The 18039-nt window shown below is 61.2% G+C and overlaps 3 protein-coding genes across 3 annotated transcripts; 1 reads left to right on the top strand and 2 right to left on the bottom strand.

Annotated features, from left to right (window-relative positions):
* Positions 1 to 1001: 1001 nt before the first annotated feature.
* VTJ83DRAFT_46 (uncharacterized protein) lies at positions 1002 to 2650 on the top strand (the record flags this gene model as incomplete). Its single annotated transcript, XM_071011106.1, has 3 exons — positions 1002 to 1594; positions 1652 to 2387; positions 2486 to 2650. The coding sequence occupies 3 exons, from the start codon at positions 1002 to 1004 to the stop codon at positions 2648 to 2650; spliced, it is 1494 nt and encodes a 497-aa protein (XP_070869399.1).
* Positions 2651 to 2917: 267 nt separating this feature from the next.
* On the bottom strand, positions 2918 to 5032 carry VTJ83DRAFT_45 (uncharacterized protein; the record flags this gene model as incomplete). Its single annotated transcript, XM_071010995.1, has 1 exon — positions 2918 to 5032. The coding sequence occupies one exon, from the start codon at positions 5030 to 5032 to the stop codon at positions 2918 to 2920; it is 2115 nt and encodes a 704-aa protein (XP_070869398.1).
* A 2138-nt stretch (positions 5033 to 7170) lies between these two features.
* VTJ83DRAFT_44 (uncharacterized protein) lies at positions 7171 to 10356 on the bottom strand (the record flags this gene model as incomplete). Its single annotated transcript, XM_071010884.1, has 1 exon — positions 7171 to 10356. One exon carries the CDS (start codon positions 10354 to 10356, stop codon positions 7171 to 7173), a length of 3186 nt encoding a protein of 1061 aa, XP_070869397.1.
* Positions 10357 to 18039: the final 7683 nt, after the last annotated feature.

Genomic DNA, 18039 nt, shown 5'->3' with positions numbered 1-18039 from the left:
CGCCCGCAGGTTTCCCAAAGTGAGATCTGACCGGCTCATCTACCCGATGCACGGCTGGATTTCCTCCTCCCTCTGTCCGCTGACGGTTAATGCCATGTCGGGCGTGCTAGCCGTTCGCCTTCCACCCTCGTACACGTCCATGAGGTTGCTGTGGGAAGACGCCTGAGTAATGTTGAATAGCTAGAGCCTGTGCCTGGCTACGGAATTCACGGCCCTATCCGCAGGGAACCACCCACATGACCTCGATTCTTTGTTATCAAATCTTGGTCCCCATTGTCCCTGTGCCTGGCACCAAGGCGTCCTTGCTCTGGAAGCTCGATGCTGCGGGAGGTTGCAGCATCGGCGATCTCGCCGCCACCGAGGTATTCACATCTCACACGCAGGATTCTGAGCACAACACGGCGCCACCAACGACGGCTCTTACGCAGGGCAGGGGAACGCTTGTGGCTTAGCTAGCCAGCTACAGTAAGAACCTAGGCTGGTTGCCCAGGGTTTCTCTGGTTCCAGCTCTTCGGGGCGTCTTGATCCACCACTGGCTGGGGTGCATCTGACACCATCTTTGTGAATTCTAGGTTGGGGTTTGGGCATTAGCGGCATACGTCTTGTTAATTGGTGCCGTCTCGTGTCTCTGATGGCCCGCCCAACGACGTTGGTGTGCGGTTGGCAGAGGCGCCGCAGTGGAAAGCCAAGTGGCTTTCGTGCTTTCTTGCCGTAAGACAGCCAGTGGGATCACCGTCGGGCCGGCCGGCCGAGCGAACAAACGATCAGCCCCGAAAGTGCAGGGCAACCTGAGCGTAGATCCTGTCCACCACATGACCTGAACACGACGGGCCTGTCGCGCTGAAGGTCAGAAGTTCCCATGCCTTCCTCTTGCCGTTGTTTCTTTTCCGTGTCCTCGGAGTATGTAATATCGCCCTCCCCAGGACCACGGCCCCGGGATCTGCCTTTGTTGTCTCTTCCAGGATCATCGGTTTCTGTACTTCTCCCTTCCTACCACGACCATGGCTAACCTCGTCGGGCTCATTGTTCTCTCGGTGCTGAGCACCATCGTGACTTTTGTCTGGACCTTGAGGGAACAACGCCGGGACCTGCCGGCTGTCAAGCCGCGGAGCTTCCCTCGGGCGTTATGGCACTGGTCCACGATGCTCTCCAACCTTGGGCACCGCAGCCAGGACGCTACCGAGGATGAATCCGATTCTCGCCAGCTGCTCCACGAGATCCAAGATCTGGCAGAGTGCCACGAGACAGCCGGCCTGCTTGCGGAGCTGATCCGCAAAGACGGCGCCGGCGAGTGGCCGCCACGGTCCAACCACGCACACACCACATGGCCAGCACCTCTGCGCGCCTACCGAGACATCTACGAGGAGATGCTGCCCCTGCTTGCCGTTGCCAAGCCGTCGCTTGACGACGAGGTCAACCGCGAACGCATTGCTGCCTTCCGGTCCCGTTTCCGGCAGCTGCTGAGCGAGCGTGTTGACTTGGGTGCGGTCGAGAAGCTCCTACAGGCCGCCGAGACTGGCCAGTGGGATGTCTTCCCCAGGGATACGTACAACGGGTTTTACGCTTGCGTCGCCTGGTGTCGGCATGCCTACCGGTATGTCCCGTGTAACACCCCCCAAGCCTCTGTTCCTCATGCTAACCCATCTCTCAGATGGGCCATCATTCCCGTCGTCCGGGTCGCCCAGCTGGAACGTGTCGTTCCCCTTCCAAGCGAGCTAATCCTCCCCTGGACTTATCAACAACGCCACTTCGGCCTCTGCTCGGACTCGGGCAACAACATGTCCAATCTCGTCCTCAACTTCACCCCGCTTGGCGGCTACGCCCTGCGCATCAACGACCCGGCCTCCCAGTCTCCCGTCATCGCCCGCTCCGAGGAAGCCTTCTCCCGCATCTTTTACGACGTCGAAGCCTTTGCGTTGCCCATCTACCACGCCATCATCAGCGCCATCCGCGCCCGCTGCCGCGGCGACGCGGCAGCCTGCCTGCACCATGTGAGGCGAATCACGCGCCAGCTGCGGCCCCTGCTGAGCAGCTACTACGATCGCGTCCACGATAACTCCATCGCGCGGAGCGCCTGGCTGTCTCACGTGCAGGGGTTTTACGGGTGGGGAGCCGGGTACGAGAAGATCGAGGAGGGTCAAGAGCAGCCTCGGTGGGTCAAGTTTGACGGGCTGAGCGGGAACCAGGTGTTGCTCTTTCAGGTTCTGGACGCCTTTCTCGGCCTGCCGCCGTACCTGGACGAGGAGACGCAGGGGCGGAACGTTCCGGCCATGCAGAGGGAGCTGGTAAGGGCGGTGGGAAGGAATTCGTTCCGGAGGGACCTGGCGAAGGAGGGGGTGGATGGGATGATCTTGGAGGAAATGGCGGAGATTCTGAAGAGGTTAAGGGTGAGCATCATCGATTCCCCCCCCCCCCCCCCCCCGTGTCAGAACCACGAGGTGCTGCACATTGCGCGGTTCACGATGCTAACAGCCATGTCTACTAGCTCTTCCGCACGGCGCACAGGACCCGGGCCAAGGTCTACCTCACCCAGCCCGCCCCTGAACGCCTGCCCATGACGGCCGGAAAATCGCTGCTCAAGTCCGACATCGACACGAGCCTCGAGCATCTGGACGAGTTCATGCTTGGAAGGCTGGCCCAGACGGTGTGATTCATTCTAGGGTTGGTGCGGCGGCTTGAATTGTTTTCGTGTGTTTACATCAGGGGCCATCATGGGCAGGTTAAAAGTGCTTTCTGGCGAGAGAGGCGTCACGGCGGTTTTGGGAATTCCCCCCCTTCTATTTCTCATGGTTTTGTTTCTTTCCTACCGCCTAATAATTAGAATGGTGTCTAGAATGGTGTGTACAAGCAATGAGATATCCACCGAATTCAGTGTCATAGTTGTTAATATGGAAACATCTAATACCACTTTCGCCCATCACCTTTTTTTCCCTTTTGTTGTCCCGCGCCGTCTCATGGGACCTGCCCAGACATCCACGGCTAAGCCGACGGCTCCAACACCGATGTATGCGAGGAACACAAACAGGCCGCTCAGCTGGAGCGCGATGAAGAATGTGCTTCGGTAACGAAGCACCATCAGCACCGCCGCCGGCACCCCCAGGAGAACACCTGCGAGGCCCGGACAACCCTGCCGCAACCGCCCCCAGCTCGCCGCCCCCAGCGGCCATAACCTCCCTCCAACCGCGTCCCCGAGCATCCACGCCGCGAGCGTGACCCGAAACCACCCCGCAGCGCCGACGGCGGCCCAAAAGGCACGCCGCCCGGCATCCGCGGCCTCGGCTCCCCCTTGCAACCCGGCCAAGAGCTTGCAGCCCGCCACCGCCCACGCCGCCACATCCATACCCAGCGCAAAGGCGTGCTCGACCTCCATCAGCACCCACAAAAGCCGCATCACCGCCACGGCCCGCTGCCGCGCTTCGCGGCGCGCGCGAAGCCGCCTCTCCTCCGGGCTCTCCGGGCCCTCCGGCCCGGAAGCGGCTTGTTGATGCCCCCCGGCCCTTTCCACCTCACGAGCCAACCACCCCGCCACCCCCGCCTCCCAAGCCCACCTGCCGACCTCCCTCTTCAGCGCCGAGCGCAGCGTGTATCTCCCCGCCGCGCCTGCGCGCCGTCCCAACGCTTCGGCAACAAACACGTCTGGATTTGTCCTTGCCAGCCGGATGTGTTCGAGCGGAGCGGTGCCGCCCGGAGGGAGGAGGATCGAGGCGATGCGGCGGGGGAGGAGGGTGCGCTGGACGTGGGCGAGCATGGCGGCGAGGAAGAGATTGGTCAGGGCAGCACGGTAGGTGGAGATGGGAGGCGCGGATGGTGACGGCGCGGGGAACGGGTGAAGGAGGTCGAGGAGAGGCGAAGGTTGGAGAAGGATGGGCGCTAGGGGGTGGGTGAGGTTGGCGTGTGCGGAGAGAGGAGTGCGGAGAGAGGGAGGGAGGTGGGAGATGAGGCAGGGTAGCAAGGCCCGGATGAGGCTGGGTGCTGGCGCGGGTAGACGACAGGCTGTGACGGAGGGGCGGTGTCGCGAGGGAGTCGGATGGAGGGTGCTGGTGGAGGACTGGTGACGGGAAGAGCCGTGTTGTCTCGGGAGGATCCGGCCGAGCACCTTTTTCCATCTCGGACGATAGTACATCCCGGCCGGCCTAGACACCGCCGCGGTCTCGTTCTTGTCCTTTTTGTCCTGTGATTTGCCCTTGTGTTTCGGGCCTGATGTTGTCAGACGAGGAGCGGGCGCCGAGCGACCCGCGGCCGAGCTGTGCAGCGTGGCACGCGAGAAGACGGCCTTGAGAGGATAGGCCTTCACATCCATCCTCCGGTTCGTGATGATGTTCGGCTCGCGGAGCCGTGCCGGCGCCAAGCCGACCTCCTTCGCCATCCTCTCCAACAGAGGGTCGATCAGAAAGCGTTGTGCGCCCCGGTTCGATGGGTGAGCGACGCTCGGGTCCATGAGCGTCCAGTCTCGGAGGTGAAGGAGAGGAGGAGCCAGGCGAGGGAGGTCGTACGTCCTTGTGGAGCAGGAGAGAGAGGATGGTATCCCGGTAGCAGCGGAGAGGCGCGCAGATAGGATGACCTCGGGCCTCTTGCCGACGGCGAGGCTGTCGTTCGGCCTCTGATGCTGCCTGTCCCGAACGAGATCCGGCGTGATTCCAACATAAACAAGCTTTCTCTCCGTTTGGTGGCCGTGCTCCCCCGCGATCGCCCTATCCACCAGCAACCACCTGACACGGCTGATGTTATCGACACCACTGGCGCTCCCCTGGATGCCCGGGTTGCGTACCCCGCCCCTCGCCGCTTTCGTATTCATACCTGTCGGCACATGCAACTGTGCCACGAACCACACCTCGCCCGTCTTCATGCGCCCTCTCGCGGGATCCATCCACGCAACGGACACCGCCCTCGCCATAACCAGCCGTGCCGACCTCGCGTGTCCCTCGCTCTGGCTCCGGCGCCGGCTCCGACCTCGACCTTTCGCCGCCACGACCTCCGCTTCCTCCCCGCCCTCCCCGACTCCTCGAGGAACCGCGCATCCCAGGCTCTCCATGCCGAACCTCAGCAACGGCCGCGCACGCTGCGCTGCGCTATGCCGTGCTCTGCTGCGCTATGCTGTTGTCCCCTGGACCCGCAACGCTTGGTCCATCCACCCATCTGCTGCTTCTCCGCGCGGCCAGAGCTGTGTGGGGGCCACAGCGAGCAGAGAGGGTGTCGCTCCAGGAGGGACCGTAGGGACCGTAGGGACGGGACGGGACGAAACGGGGCGTCCTCGGTTGCCGGCTGGCTGGCTCGCTCGCACGCGGCACGCAGAGCCGGGGAGCTCTGGGTGGTTTGGTGGGTTAGGTGCCGAAAGGGAAAGGAGCTCGCTAGCTCGCTCGGGCTAGCGGAGGATCGGCGGCCTGGAATGCGTACGAGTGCGTGCCAGGCTCCCCCAGGTACCGAAGTCAAGTACCGGTGGGTGTATGCTTTCCCCGCGTTTGTGAAGGAGACGTCCCGTCATGGATGTCATGGAAGGGCTGGGCGGAGATGATATTGGGCCGGCCGTCTGGGACGTGGCCCTGCTATGTGGCCCCTCACTCCCCCCCTCCCCTCGCCTTCCCTTTCGTCCTTGGGGGCCTCCTACAGGACCGTCATGGTAAAGACAAAGCAGTCGCAATATGGCACCGAGCGATGTGTGGGCGCTTGGTGGCCAAGAGCAATTACACGTCTTTCCGTCCCGTTGCCGAGCCAAGATGGTCGATGCGACGGATCTGAGGAGCCGGGATGGGGCGGTCGGATAGCGCCGTGGATGGCCTAGGGGAGCTGTGCCTAGGTAGGCAGCTGGTCTGGACGTGTAGACAGGCTGTCACGGCGCCGCTACGACGTCCCAGGGGTCTCTGGATCACAGCCGAGCTCGCGCGCGTGACGGGGCAGAAGGTGGCGGTGTCAGCTCAGCGGGACGATGCGCGGGTGTCATCCCCGCGCTAGTTATCCCGATGGGGTTATATTAATCTATAAGAGATGCCGCCGAGATGTGACGGTTGACGCAACCCATTCAGCCTGAGTTGCCCGTCACGGAGATGGCACCCCGAGCGTTCGAACCAACGAAAGAAGCTTGTGACTAGGTACGGTAATAGGTGATTAAGCCGCCGCCAGCAAGGACGATGAGCCAACGCAATCGACGAGTCCACGGGGCTAGGAATTTGCTGCGCAGATCAGCCATCTTGTGGCATACCAAGGCTCCATTCGTTCCGTGCTTCTTCTCCCTCCCTTGCCCCCAAGGGCACAATGCTCTAGCGAAAGCGGCAGCGTTGTAATCATCCCATGCCCTGTAGCGCCATGTCGGCCGAAGGAACAAACGTGCGGCCAGCCAAGAGAGAATAACAGTCGTAGGAAAGGAAGACGTGGTAGGAAAACACAAAACGATGGTGTGCCGTTGGATATCGGCTCTCTACCTCGGTAAGCAAGGCCGGCCCTTTCCTAGCCATGGTGAGAAGGGTAAGGGATGATGATGATGATGATATGAAAGTATGCGCGCCTGAGAAAGAAATGATGAAAAAAAAGAGATAAAAAAAAAAAGGGAGACAAAAAATAAAAAGACAGGAAAGGGGAAAATGGAAAACTATGAACTCGAATACAAGAAGAATTCGGTAGAAACCCCATCCAATTCCCCTGTCCCCCCCTTTCTTCGCTCCAGATCCCAAGTGAAATCCCCCTCCTACCCTTATGCGCTCTCCTTCTCCCTCCTGTCCAAACAACTACTATCCAACAACAACAACAAGAACAGCAAAAACAACAGAAATCAACAAGAGGGTATGGATATGGGTATGGGGTATGGGGTATGGGGAATGGGTATGAGGGTGCGACGACGTCTCCTCTATGGATAAGACCTTTCTCCTTTGAGCCTGTACGTTTGCGTGAAACCGACAACGAACCCTTCCAATCAAACACCAACAACAACACCAACACCAACACCGGCCGGTGGGAATCTTTCGTGTCCCTTCTTTCAACCCAACCCATCCATCCATCCATCCATCCAAGCCATTCAATACAAAAACACCACACTCAAACACACAGAGACACACAAGCAGACAGAGAGAGAAGAGAGAAAGAAAAATATGCGCTCTCTCTCCCAGCCTCCCCAACCATATATATATATACATATATATATATATATATGCATGCCTCTCCCTACCAACGTTCAAAATGCTACCTCCCCACGAGCGGCTCTTTGCCCTTGGGGCTCGCAAACCTGGGCTCGTCCTCAAGCACAGGGTTCAACAGCCTGCCCACGTCCACCTTGCTGCGCTTGTTGCTGTAGCTGCTGCTGCTGCCGCTGCTGCTGCTGCTCCCCGCGCCGGTGGTGCCGGTGCCGCTGCCGGTGGCGCTGCTGCCGCTGCCGGTGCCGGCGGCGCCGGCGTTGCTCCCGCTGGCGCCGTGGTGGCCGGAGCCGTGCCTGTTCTTGGCCTTGGGCATGTAAAAGTCGTAGCGGTCCGGGAAGAGGATGATGTTGGCGAGGCGGGCGACCTCGGCCTCGGCGCGGGTCATGGAGGCGGCGGCTTCCTGGCCCGCCGCCGAGCCCGCGGCGGCCGTCGCCGCGGCTGCCGTCGTCGGCGTCGCGTTGGTTGTCGGCGACGTGGCCATCGGCGATGAGGATGCCGGAGGAGATGACGACGACGGCGCCGGGGCCGCGGCGGCTGCTGTCGCGGCTGCTGTTGCTGCTGCTGCGCCCTCCGTCATGCCGGCCATTGGCACGTCGCCATCCTTTTCCGGCCCCGCGCCGGTCCCGGGCGGCGTCGGGGCGACGTCGAAGGGGGCCAGGCCCATGCTCTGCAGCGCCGCGGGCCCGCCGACCTCGGCGATGTACGTCTCGGTGGGGCGCTGGACGTGGGTGGCCTCGCTGCCGAGGCCGGAGCCGGTCCAGTCAAAGTCCGGGCTGGGGTGGCCGCGCTGGAACGTCTTGCGCTGCCGCGCGAGGTACAGGGCGTTGTTTTGGGTGAGCGGGGCGGCGGGGACGTAGACGAGGATGGAGACGGGGCGGCCCGAGGGGCCGTCGTCGGCGTCCTCGCCCGGGGGCGGCGGGGACGGGGCGCGGCTGGCCATGACGTTGGGGTTGGAGGTGATGTGGTAGGCGAGGTCGGGGTGCCAGACGATGTAGTCGCCCGTCTGGAGGGTGGGGATGGTGACGAGGGTGCGGCGGAGGTGCAGGTGGGGGTGCCAGAGCTCGGTGAGGCGCTGGGCGTGGCCCGGCACGGCGCCGTGGATGATGGTGGACTGCTCGCGGTCGAGGGTCCAGTTGCTCGGATCGAGGAAGGCGTCCCACTCGGGCCCTTCGCGGCGCTCGGGGGCGCGCGTCTTGGGGGAGAAGAAGGGGCGCAGCAGGAAGTAGGCGGTGGCGAGCTTGGGGGAGGGCAGCAGGCGGATGAGGCCCGGCTCGATGGTGCTGAGGGCGACCATGCCCTGGTACATGCGGAAGATGCTGCAGACGCCGTAGCCGTTGTAGAGGTCCTGGGTGGCCGAGATGCGGTGGGTCGGGTCCCAGGGGTCGTACTTTTCCCACTCGCCGCGGAACACGGCCTCGTAGGTGCCGCCGCGGCCGTAGCCGTCGGGCTCCCAGCGCTCAAGGCTGCCGTTGTCGACCTGGGCGATGACGGTGGACGAGGTGAACTCGCCGAGCAGCTCGGCGGCGGCCTTTTTGGGGTCCTCGTCGTCGTCGCGGTCGTCGTCGGAGCCGTCGTCGTCGGAGCCGTCCGAGTCGTCGGGGGCGGGCCGCTTGTCGCCCGTCTGGGCCTCCTTGGCCTTGGCCGACGACGACTCGGGCCCGACGCTGCCAATGTCGGCGCCGTGGATGCGCAGGCGGTCGGCGTAGGCGACGGGGAAGCGCGTGGCCATGCGGTCCTCGGCGTTTTGGTCCCACAGCGACATGACGAAGCGCTGGGCCTCGAGCACGCGCGGGTGGGCGCGGGTGCGCACCTGGGCCGGGGTCCAGAAGAAGTCGAAGCAGGTCGGGTCCTGGGGCGACGGCGGCTTGAAGTCGGTCTGCCTCTCGAGGTACCGGACCGTCTCGTCGATGGCGGCCTGGGCGTCGGCGCGGGGCACGACGCCGCGGATCAGGCCCAGGCCGTAGCGCTTGAGGTCGCGCGAGAAGGCCGCGCGGGCCTCGGGGCGGTGCATGTCGGCAAAGTCGATGCTCGGGGTCAGCGAGGATCCCCGCGACGCGATGTCGTCGACGTCGTCGCGCAGGGCGCGGATCAGGCGGGCCCACGAGGCCTCGAGCTCGGCCTCGTGGCCGGCGACGAGGCTGCGCTTGATGTGGGCGAAGCGCGACGGCAGCGGCACGGGCTCCTTGCCGTAAAACGAGAGCACGGGGGGCTCCATGGCGTCGGGGGAGCTCGAGTCGCTGGGCGTGCCGGATGCGGGCGACGTCGTCGTCGTTGACGATGGGCGGCGAGGCGGTGCGGGGGGGATGGAAAAGGCCACCGAGGGCACCGAGGCACCATCGGGCGGCAGGTGCTGCAGGTGGTGGTGGTTGTGGTGGTTATGGTGGTGGTGGTGGTGGTGGTGGTGGTGGTGCTGCAGGTGGTGCTGCTGCAGGTGGTGCTGGTGGTGGTAATGGTGGTGGCGATGCGCATCGGGATCGGCGGTTGAGGTCGAGGCGGAGGAGCCGGCCGCACTTAAAGCTGCAGCAGCGCGGTGCTTCAGCTTGGACAGCCTGCGGGGTCTTGGCCCGAGACCTGCACCAACCACGGCGGCGGCTTGTGCGTTTTCGGGCGAGCATGCCGAAGCAGAAGTGGTAGGGGGGGGGTCCGGATGGTGGCACGCCGTGCTCCTCCGTCGCCCGCATTGGCTGCACCGCGCCCGTGGCTCGAGACCCCTGTCGCCCATGCCCATGAGCCCCAGCCCGCCGTTGGCTCTGGCGCTGACGCTGACGCTGGCGCTGGCGCTGGCGCTGGCGCTGCTGCTGCTGCCGCTGCCGTTGTTCCCGCCGCTGCTGGTCCCCAGGCCCTCCACCCTCCTGTCCCGGCCCACCGTCGCCAGCAAGCTCGCGCTGACGATGGTGCTTCCTTTGGGTTTTAACGACGCTGCCGCTGCTGCTCTTGCCGACGACGTCATCGCTCTTGTCGCCGGTCTTGTTGGCGAGGTGACAGAGGCGATGGCGGCTGCGGTTGTCGAGGTGCCCCCCATGACCACATCGTCCTCCACCACCCCTGTCCCTGTCAATCCCGCTGCTGCTGCTGCTGCTGCTGCTGTTCCTCCTCCTCCTCCTCCTCCACCACCACCAGCTCCTCCACCCACGCCAACGCCGCCAACATTACCTGCCACCGACGCCGTGGCTGCTGCTGTTGCTGCTCTGGTTGACATGGTCATGGTGCCGCCGTTTCCTGAACTTGTCATTGTCCTGTCCTGCGAACCATCGAGTCCTCGGCGACGAGTCGGCTGGGTCGTGCCGCATCGAGGTGGTGAGAGGGTTGTGGGGCGGCGTGATGGGATCGATCCGCAGGCGCTTTTTCCGGGTTGGGGCGGGCTGCAGGCTGGCCAGGGGATGCGTCTCGGTCGTTTGGCGATCCTTTGTCGTCGTCTTCCTCTCGTTGCTGTTGTCGTCGTCGTCGTCGTCGTCGTTGGTGGTGCTTTTTCGTCGCGGCCGTTCTCACGGTCGTTCTCGTGTTGCTACTGCGTATGTGTGGTTGCGGTAGGGGTGGTGGTGGTGGTGATGGTAGTGACGGTGGTAACGGGGACGGTGCTAAGTTCAAAGGGACCCCCCCCGAGTTTCCCTTTCCGGTCCGTCGCAGGTGTTGTCTCGTCGCGTCCCCTTCCCCTTGTTGCAGCCTTCTCTGCTCGGTGGGCGTCCTCCTCTTGGATGTCTACGTGCGTCGGAGGGTTGAAGATCCAGCAATGGGTAAGGTGTGATGTAGCTCGGTCGACGATGAGATGTCCCCTCGGCGCACCAGCAGGCACAACACAAGCATGCGACAGAGGACGCAGCAGCAAAAGGCCCATCAGCCAGAAGATTGGACATAGGCGCAGCCAAGGCGCTCGAAACGGCGAAGGGCATCAATATAAAGACCGCCTCTCTACGGAACCCTCTCTGCTCTTTTAGGCAGAATGCGAGACAGCTGCCCGCTGCTGCGCCGGAACCGCGAAGCCTGCTCGCCAACGACATCCGCAGTTTCTCCGAGACGAGACGAGGGTCGTGGGGGGTTTGAAGGGGGGGAAGCAGGAAAGGGGGGGGGGGGGGGGGGGGGGGGGGCAGACAGGCTCTCGGCGCATCAGTCTCCGCGAGAAGGCCGCCCCGATGGTGTCTAACGGGCACTGGGGCGCTCTCGGCAGCGAACGCGGCGATGGCGGCAGGGCGGGTGGGTGGACCAGGCCGCTGGCTGAGCAAGCGAACTGCGTTCCTGGCTGGGGCCGATCTGCTACACTACTACGTATCGGTATCTGTGCATCTCGCGAGTGGCAGCTTCATGCTGGCCCGTCCACTTCATCATGCTATCTCCAGCGCGTGGCGCGTGGTCCGTCCGAGAATATCCCGGGCCAGACTGGGGGGAGGGAGTGGGATCCGGGAAACCGGTCGGACGCTGGGCGTGAGGGCCGCTGGACCGCGCGGGATCCTCGTCAGTGCATGCCGTGTGCGCCATGCTGTTCCCGCTTGCGCCGGCCGCATCCATCTCATCATCAGGCTGGTTTCTTGGACCCCTTGTCTTCGGGCAATTTTATTTCTCGCCTCATGGCGTCTCCACCGCATCTCTCCCTCTCAGCTGCTCGTCTTCCAGGTTGTGCAGCCCCCTGTCTCGCCTATGTGGATGTGTAATGTGTATGTACATACGCACCCCCTACATACGTGACTGGCATCCAGCAATGGCAATCGGATCGCATCGGAGACTTTGGGCCTGTGGGAGAAAAAAACCCCAGCCAAACGCTGTGCTGTCGTGCTTTGCAGATGCGGAATCGCGCTGGAAGGCAGGCAGCCAATCGGAACCCCGGACAGCGGGGAATGGCGTTGCGCCGGCCTGTCGGGAAGTTGGTGAGTTTTGCGGGGCGTTGCATGGACCGGGGGGGAGTGGGGGGCCAGGGTCGGGTCGGGTGGATGGGGGATGAAAGTGACATTGGTGTCATGACTGGAGTAACGATAGCTAGCTAGCTCGGTAGCTACGTACAGAGAACGAGGAACGATAGTTACCAAGCACAAGCACTCAGAGTTACTCTGATGCTAAGAAGCTGTGTCTTGTCCTGTGCCCCACAAGATGATGCCATCATGTAAGTGTTTTGGGGGGGGGTTGATATTGAGTTTGTCTGTGTCCCGTAGGGTGTATTTTTGTTTCTTGTTGGGACAACAAAAAAGACCCAAGAAAATGCCAAACAACGTTTCCTGGGCCGGAAACCACGCGCGCATCCGGTTTGCAATTTGATGCGCCAGACGTCGGCGCCCCGCCATTGGTCCCCGGACCCCGGCGGTGGGTCGGCTGTCGGAACGGCAGCTCCGCATCTCCTGGAGAAAGTGGCTCCCGCCTGCCGCCTCCCGGCCCGCCATTCCAAGCCTCGGGCGCCTTCCCGAGTCCGATCTGTCTTCAGCGCGCTGACACCTTGTGCCATTGGCATGGCAAACAGACCAAAAAAAAAAAAAAAACCTGGAGACAAGGAAAAAAAAAAAAAAACATCGCCCCGGCTCGGTAATTGGCTGGGCCAAGAGAGGCCGCAACGCCAAACCGCACCGAGACAAGCGTATGCATCAGGAAGCATAAACAAAGCGCACAAGCGAGCATCGAGAAGCTGCTGAGGAAGTTGTTTTGTGGGACACTGCCCCGGGCTAGGTGGTGACGGGAATCAACGCAGGTTGGTGGTACGTAGCCTAACTGTTAGTGAAGCTCGGTAGTGGTTTGTTTGATGTTGATGCACGACATATCGAATCCACACCATGGATCTCTCTCGTTTTCAGAATTGGCTCCCTGGCATCCATTCATCCATCCATCGGCGTACGCAGTACTATAGAAACACCAAAGTACCAACAAAACAGAAACCCAAGAGGAAAGAAAAAAAAAAAAAAAAAACCACCCCGGCTGCATCGCTTCGCATCCCACCCCCTTACAGCCTCGGTCAGCAACACGGCGTCTCAGCTCCGACGCGGGCCCTCCAATGCACACGGCACATTTCCGAGGTTTAGCCGTGGCCGCTGCTCGCTTCCGGAAGACATGGGCGCCGCCGCCGAACCAGGCACGTCACATGTTGCCCCTGTCATTTCTCGTCCGGGGAAGTGGGCAAGGAGCCAGGGTTGGGGGCGTTTCCCGGGACGGGGCTTGCCCAGGGTTGGCAATGCCGTCGGACACGACTTACAACACAGTAACTAATACTGCGTACAACCACTCGCCATCGTCCTTGGGGCATTGGGGCATTGGGGCATTGGGGCATTGGCAACCCCGAGAGAGCGTTACACCGCGTTCCAGGTTCGCCTTTGCCCTGCCCATCATCGGCCGTTTTCTGGGTCCCTGGGTCCTGTTCGCGAATCGCGGATCCAGCGGTCTTGATGCCCGTTTTGGGAGGGCCTCATCTCCTGCCAGCAGCGCCGCCATCCTCAAGAAAGCAGCTCCCAAGCAAACGAGGCAAATCATCCTTTATGCCTCGCCCCTTGCTCGGCTGGGCTTCACTTCGCAGGGAGACTTGCGCCGTCATCTTGTTTCGATGCTCGTTTGTTGTTTGTCGTTTGTTGCTGTTTTGTTTGTTTCCTCCGCTCGTCTCTACACTACCTAACTACCTTGGTGCTAGCAGCGTACGCAGTATGTGCGTGTTCCTCTATCGGGGGTCATCCTCCCCCAATTAATTATGCACTTAATCTCCGAGCCATACCCTTCGCCGTCATGCGGCTCGCCGGCCATCATGAGAAGCCAAGAGAAAAAAAAAAGGAGACACCAGAGGTTTTTTTTTTTTTTTTTCGTCACAAACAAGAAAAAACAAGGTACATAGGACGTAATAGAGAAGGATGACGGGCAGCAAGCAAGCGCGTGCAGCAAACCCCGTCAACAACAAGCTTCTTCCAACGACCGTTCAACGACCGTTGCACGTTGCACCCGCCCCGTGTTCGCGCTGGTCATTCTGGGCTGGGGCTCTCCGCATTCCCCCCCCCCCCCCTTCCCCCCGGGCCATCAACGTCCATACCGTTAACCCGGCTATTCCCAAAACATGATCAAACTCGGAGCTCCGCGTCGCGGGACGACCCATTAGGCATCGCGGCCTCGCCTCGCCCGGCCCCGCTTATAACGTCCCTTGTTTGTCCCTGGTCCCTTGGATCGATTGCCGGCCGGCCCTGCGCGTGCTCTCTCTCTCTCTCTGTGTGTGTGTGTACACAGTATGTGTGTGTGTGTGTGTATGTGTATGTATATGTGTATGTGTGTGTGGTAAGGAACCCCAGCCGTAGTCCCATTGCGAGCCCCCATTGCCGGGGCAGTTCTTCTTGCGTGCCTCGTCACTCCCTCTCTTTCTCTCTCTCTCTCTTCGGTGGAAAAGGAAAATCCGGCGGGCGAGCACGGACAAGCTTCGGCGAGCCATGTTCCCCAGATTCACGTAAAATAATCAACGCGGGGTCTCCACGGGGAGATGGCGTCCTAGCCCATCCATGCCACGTTGCGCGGCGGCGTACCGGGCCCATCTGCTATCCTCTCTCTCTCGACCCGCGCCTCCCGCATGTCACCTCTTTCTGCTTTTTGAGTGCGTCCATGTGACTTTTTGTTTGTGTGCTTCCCCCGTGGGCCGGATACGTAGCATTCGCCGTCATCGGGTCCGCCCTGGCGTCTGTCCAGCATGCCCTGACGCACAAAAACGTCCACCAAGGGCCGGTCCAGGCCAGGCAAAGCAAAGCAGGGGAACGAAGAAAGAAATGAATCCAGCTTGGGCCCTGCCCAGACGCCGTCCTCAGCTAGTGTAGGACATGAGCTGCGTCAGAGAGCACGTCCCTCGGGCGGAGGATGCGCGTGGAAGTGGAAGCAGAGTCTCCGTCCGGTTTCCTCCGCCTCCTGTCACGCCCTCTGGATGTCAGCCCCCGCCATCTTCACCTCGCTACACTGCCCACCTGCGTCCGCCCAACACCACCGTGACAAGCCGAGGCATTAAGCACACCTCCCAACAGGAAGGATGACCATCACGTCGTCCCATCCTCCCCTACCTAGCTGAGGCCGTACGGCCTTGCAGCTTACTCCCCCACCGGCGCTTTCGGACGAATCCTCCCCGGACACCCTCTGTGACCTTCCCACAAACCAGAGACCCCGACCTCTTCCCCTTCCCCCACCTCCCCCTCCCCTCCCCCTCCCCTGCTACGTCGTCGTCACCTGGACGGATCGGGCTTTCTTGCACAGCGCAAACAGCTTCCCTCTCTCTTTGCCTTCTCTGAGGAGATGACATGCTTTCCCAATCCGTACATTCATCACCACCCTACCTCCCGTCTTACTACCCCTTCCGTACCACCCTCTGTCCCAGAGAAGCCTCCACGGTTCCCACAGAACAGCAGATAGACCCAGATCCGGGAGGGGGTTATCCCATCATCCCTTTACACTTACGACATCATGACGTCGTAGCCCTCTCTCCCCCGCGCCCAGCCCCTCTCCAACGCCACGTAAACCCCAGAAAAGAAAGCCCCCAGGAAAACTTCACCCTGCTACGTGACCTGGTTTTTTTTCTTTCCATCGGGGACCTAGCCCTATGTGTATAGTAACAGTAGAGGGGCCTCTCGCTTCGTCCTCTCCGTAGGCCCTCGGGCGGGCTTTTCGTTTTTCTGTTCCACCCCTAGCCGGCTTATGACGCGCTCATGGTCCTCCCTCCCCTCGCCTCGCTACCTGGTTCTTACGTACCTGGCTTAGCTACCGTTACCTACCCACGGTTACTAACTAGCTACGTTCCTGGAACCCGCCCCTCCCCTCCCATATCTCCACTCGGTACCCAGGAACGGCAGTGTCCCCGGCAGTGGCGACGACGACGACGACGACGACGACGACGACGACAACGGCAACGACGACCACAACCACGGTCGTGCCGTGTCATGTCGTGCTGTGTCGTGTCGCGTCATGTCGTGTGGCGGGGGTAAGGCTCCGCCAGACGTGAGAGGCAGCGGGCGGGTTGGCGGGCGTGTACGTGTATGCGCAATGGATGTGCGCGTACATGTGCATGTGGCTGGTGATGCAGCGAAAGGTAGGTTGAATGTTGAGTGGAGGAGGAGGTAGGGATTCGCCGCGGGGTCATGGTTCATGGTCCTGTAGGTAGGTAGCCTCCTCCTCACCCCTCAATCCCACACATCATGTCCGACCGACGGGCCATCTGCGTCGTTGAAGGTCCAAGGAAGACACCACGGCGTGTGAGGGTGAGGAGGCGAGGTGGGATTCAGCGGTGGTTGGTGGTTGGGGGTCGCCATGCAGGTCACGGACGGTTCACGGAGGGGAGCTCGGAGGGGGCGCGGGACGAAAATAGCAACCGACGCACCATGCTCTGCGATGGTAGGTCCTAGAGATGCAGAAGCCATCGCATTTTGCGGTCGCCGTTGTATCTTGTCCGCCAACGCATGTCGCCCGTGGCTTATGGCCCGCGGAGGTGGATGGTGGTGGACAGCATGCTGGATGTGTGGCTGGCCCAGGTCGCAGATGGATGCGAAAGAAGACTGTATTACCGTCATTATTATCATCTGAAAAAAAGCCTTGTACCTGATCCTCATAAACTATGCCCCGACTTCCCTTCTCTCAGCCTCTTGTGCTTTCATCATGTAAATATCTTTTTTCTTTCGAAATGCTAATAGTCCTTGGCATGCCTGCAAGTGGAAACAATACCATCGGGTCTCGAAGCCGTCTCTCGATCTGCGAGATAGTGAATGGGCAAGCTATGTAGTCATGTCGCTCACCAGCCCCGTATCCGTGGCAAACCACCATCCTTGGAGAGAGTATTAGAGCGCCATGGCTCGGAACCCGATCCCTTCTTTCCACCTCCGCATTGCCGTTTTCCCGCGGATGCCCGCCCGCCTGCGAGGCATGCATCACCACACCTCCCCAGGATCGTCGCAGACCAATGGCTTGCCCAGCTTGCAGAGCAATCTCGGATCCGAGGCCCAGGGAGCGTCAGCCCTGTAGGACCTGGTAATAATAATTATCGCCGGGCCCAGATGAGCTGCCCTCCTCCCCCGGGGCCCACAACCAACCAACCCAGCGGCCCAGGGTCGGCCGCGCGTGACGAGAGCACGACATTGGGGATATGGAGCGGCGAGCAATGGCGTCATGGCGATTCGATCTCCGTTCGGGCTGGGAGAATGCTAGGGAGAAAGAAGGTCCTGCCGGATGTTGAGCGAGTCCGACGAGATATCAGTAGATTACACGCTCTCGCTCCAGAAATCAAAATTTGCCGTCCATCTATCGTTATTTCGGGGTATCCGATGCTGTACGATGGCTTCGGTACGTTACGTTCTGTAGACATTGAGTTAACATTGGTTCGGTGAAAGGGGGGGCGGCAGACCCTCCTTGTCGTCCACCATCAACAGCAAGTGTTGTCACGAGGCCGCCATGGCCGGGACGAGGCGCCGTTGCATAAACCAGCACACCACACCAATTCCCCGTCTGTTGCATACAAGCTGACGTGGGAAAAGGGCTCAAAAATGATGACTTGCTCCCTTTCTGATTTCTCCGCGATTCATCATCACGCTCTTCATGTCGTATTCATTGATACTGGCTTGGGGATAATCATAATAGTAGGGTAAACAGGCAGAACGCGACCCGTCTACCTGGGGACGCAGAGAAATCCTCCCTGGATGTACTTGATAATGGGACTTGGGCGTGTATGGCCGGTACGAGCGGTGCATCGTACTTCAACGTGCAAGGTTGGGTACGATCTAACGATATCCGCCACCAGCATTCCTAGGTGCCAGCACCATCCTCAGGGGTAATCAACGACTGTCTACCAGCCTCACGGGCGCAAGATGATACTTATCGGCGTGCTCGAGGAAATTTCCTTGCAGGCTCGCGGGTTTGACCTCAAGGAAGGTCGCTATCGATGTCGACATCTTCGGCTCGTTGTGTCATGGATTGATTACGCAGCACGACTATCATGTTTACATCTGTG

This window comes from Remersonia thermophila, chromosome 1, assembly GCF_042764415.1.
Source record: "Remersonia thermophila strain ATCC 22073 chromosome 1, whole genome shotgun sequence".
NCBI lineage: Eukaryota > Fungi > Ascomycota > Sordariomycetes > Sordariales > Chaetomiaceae > Remersonia > Remersonia thermophila.
The sequence above is the reverse complement of the archived record's forward strand: the minus strand, read 5'-3'. Positions and strand labels throughout refer to the sequence as shown.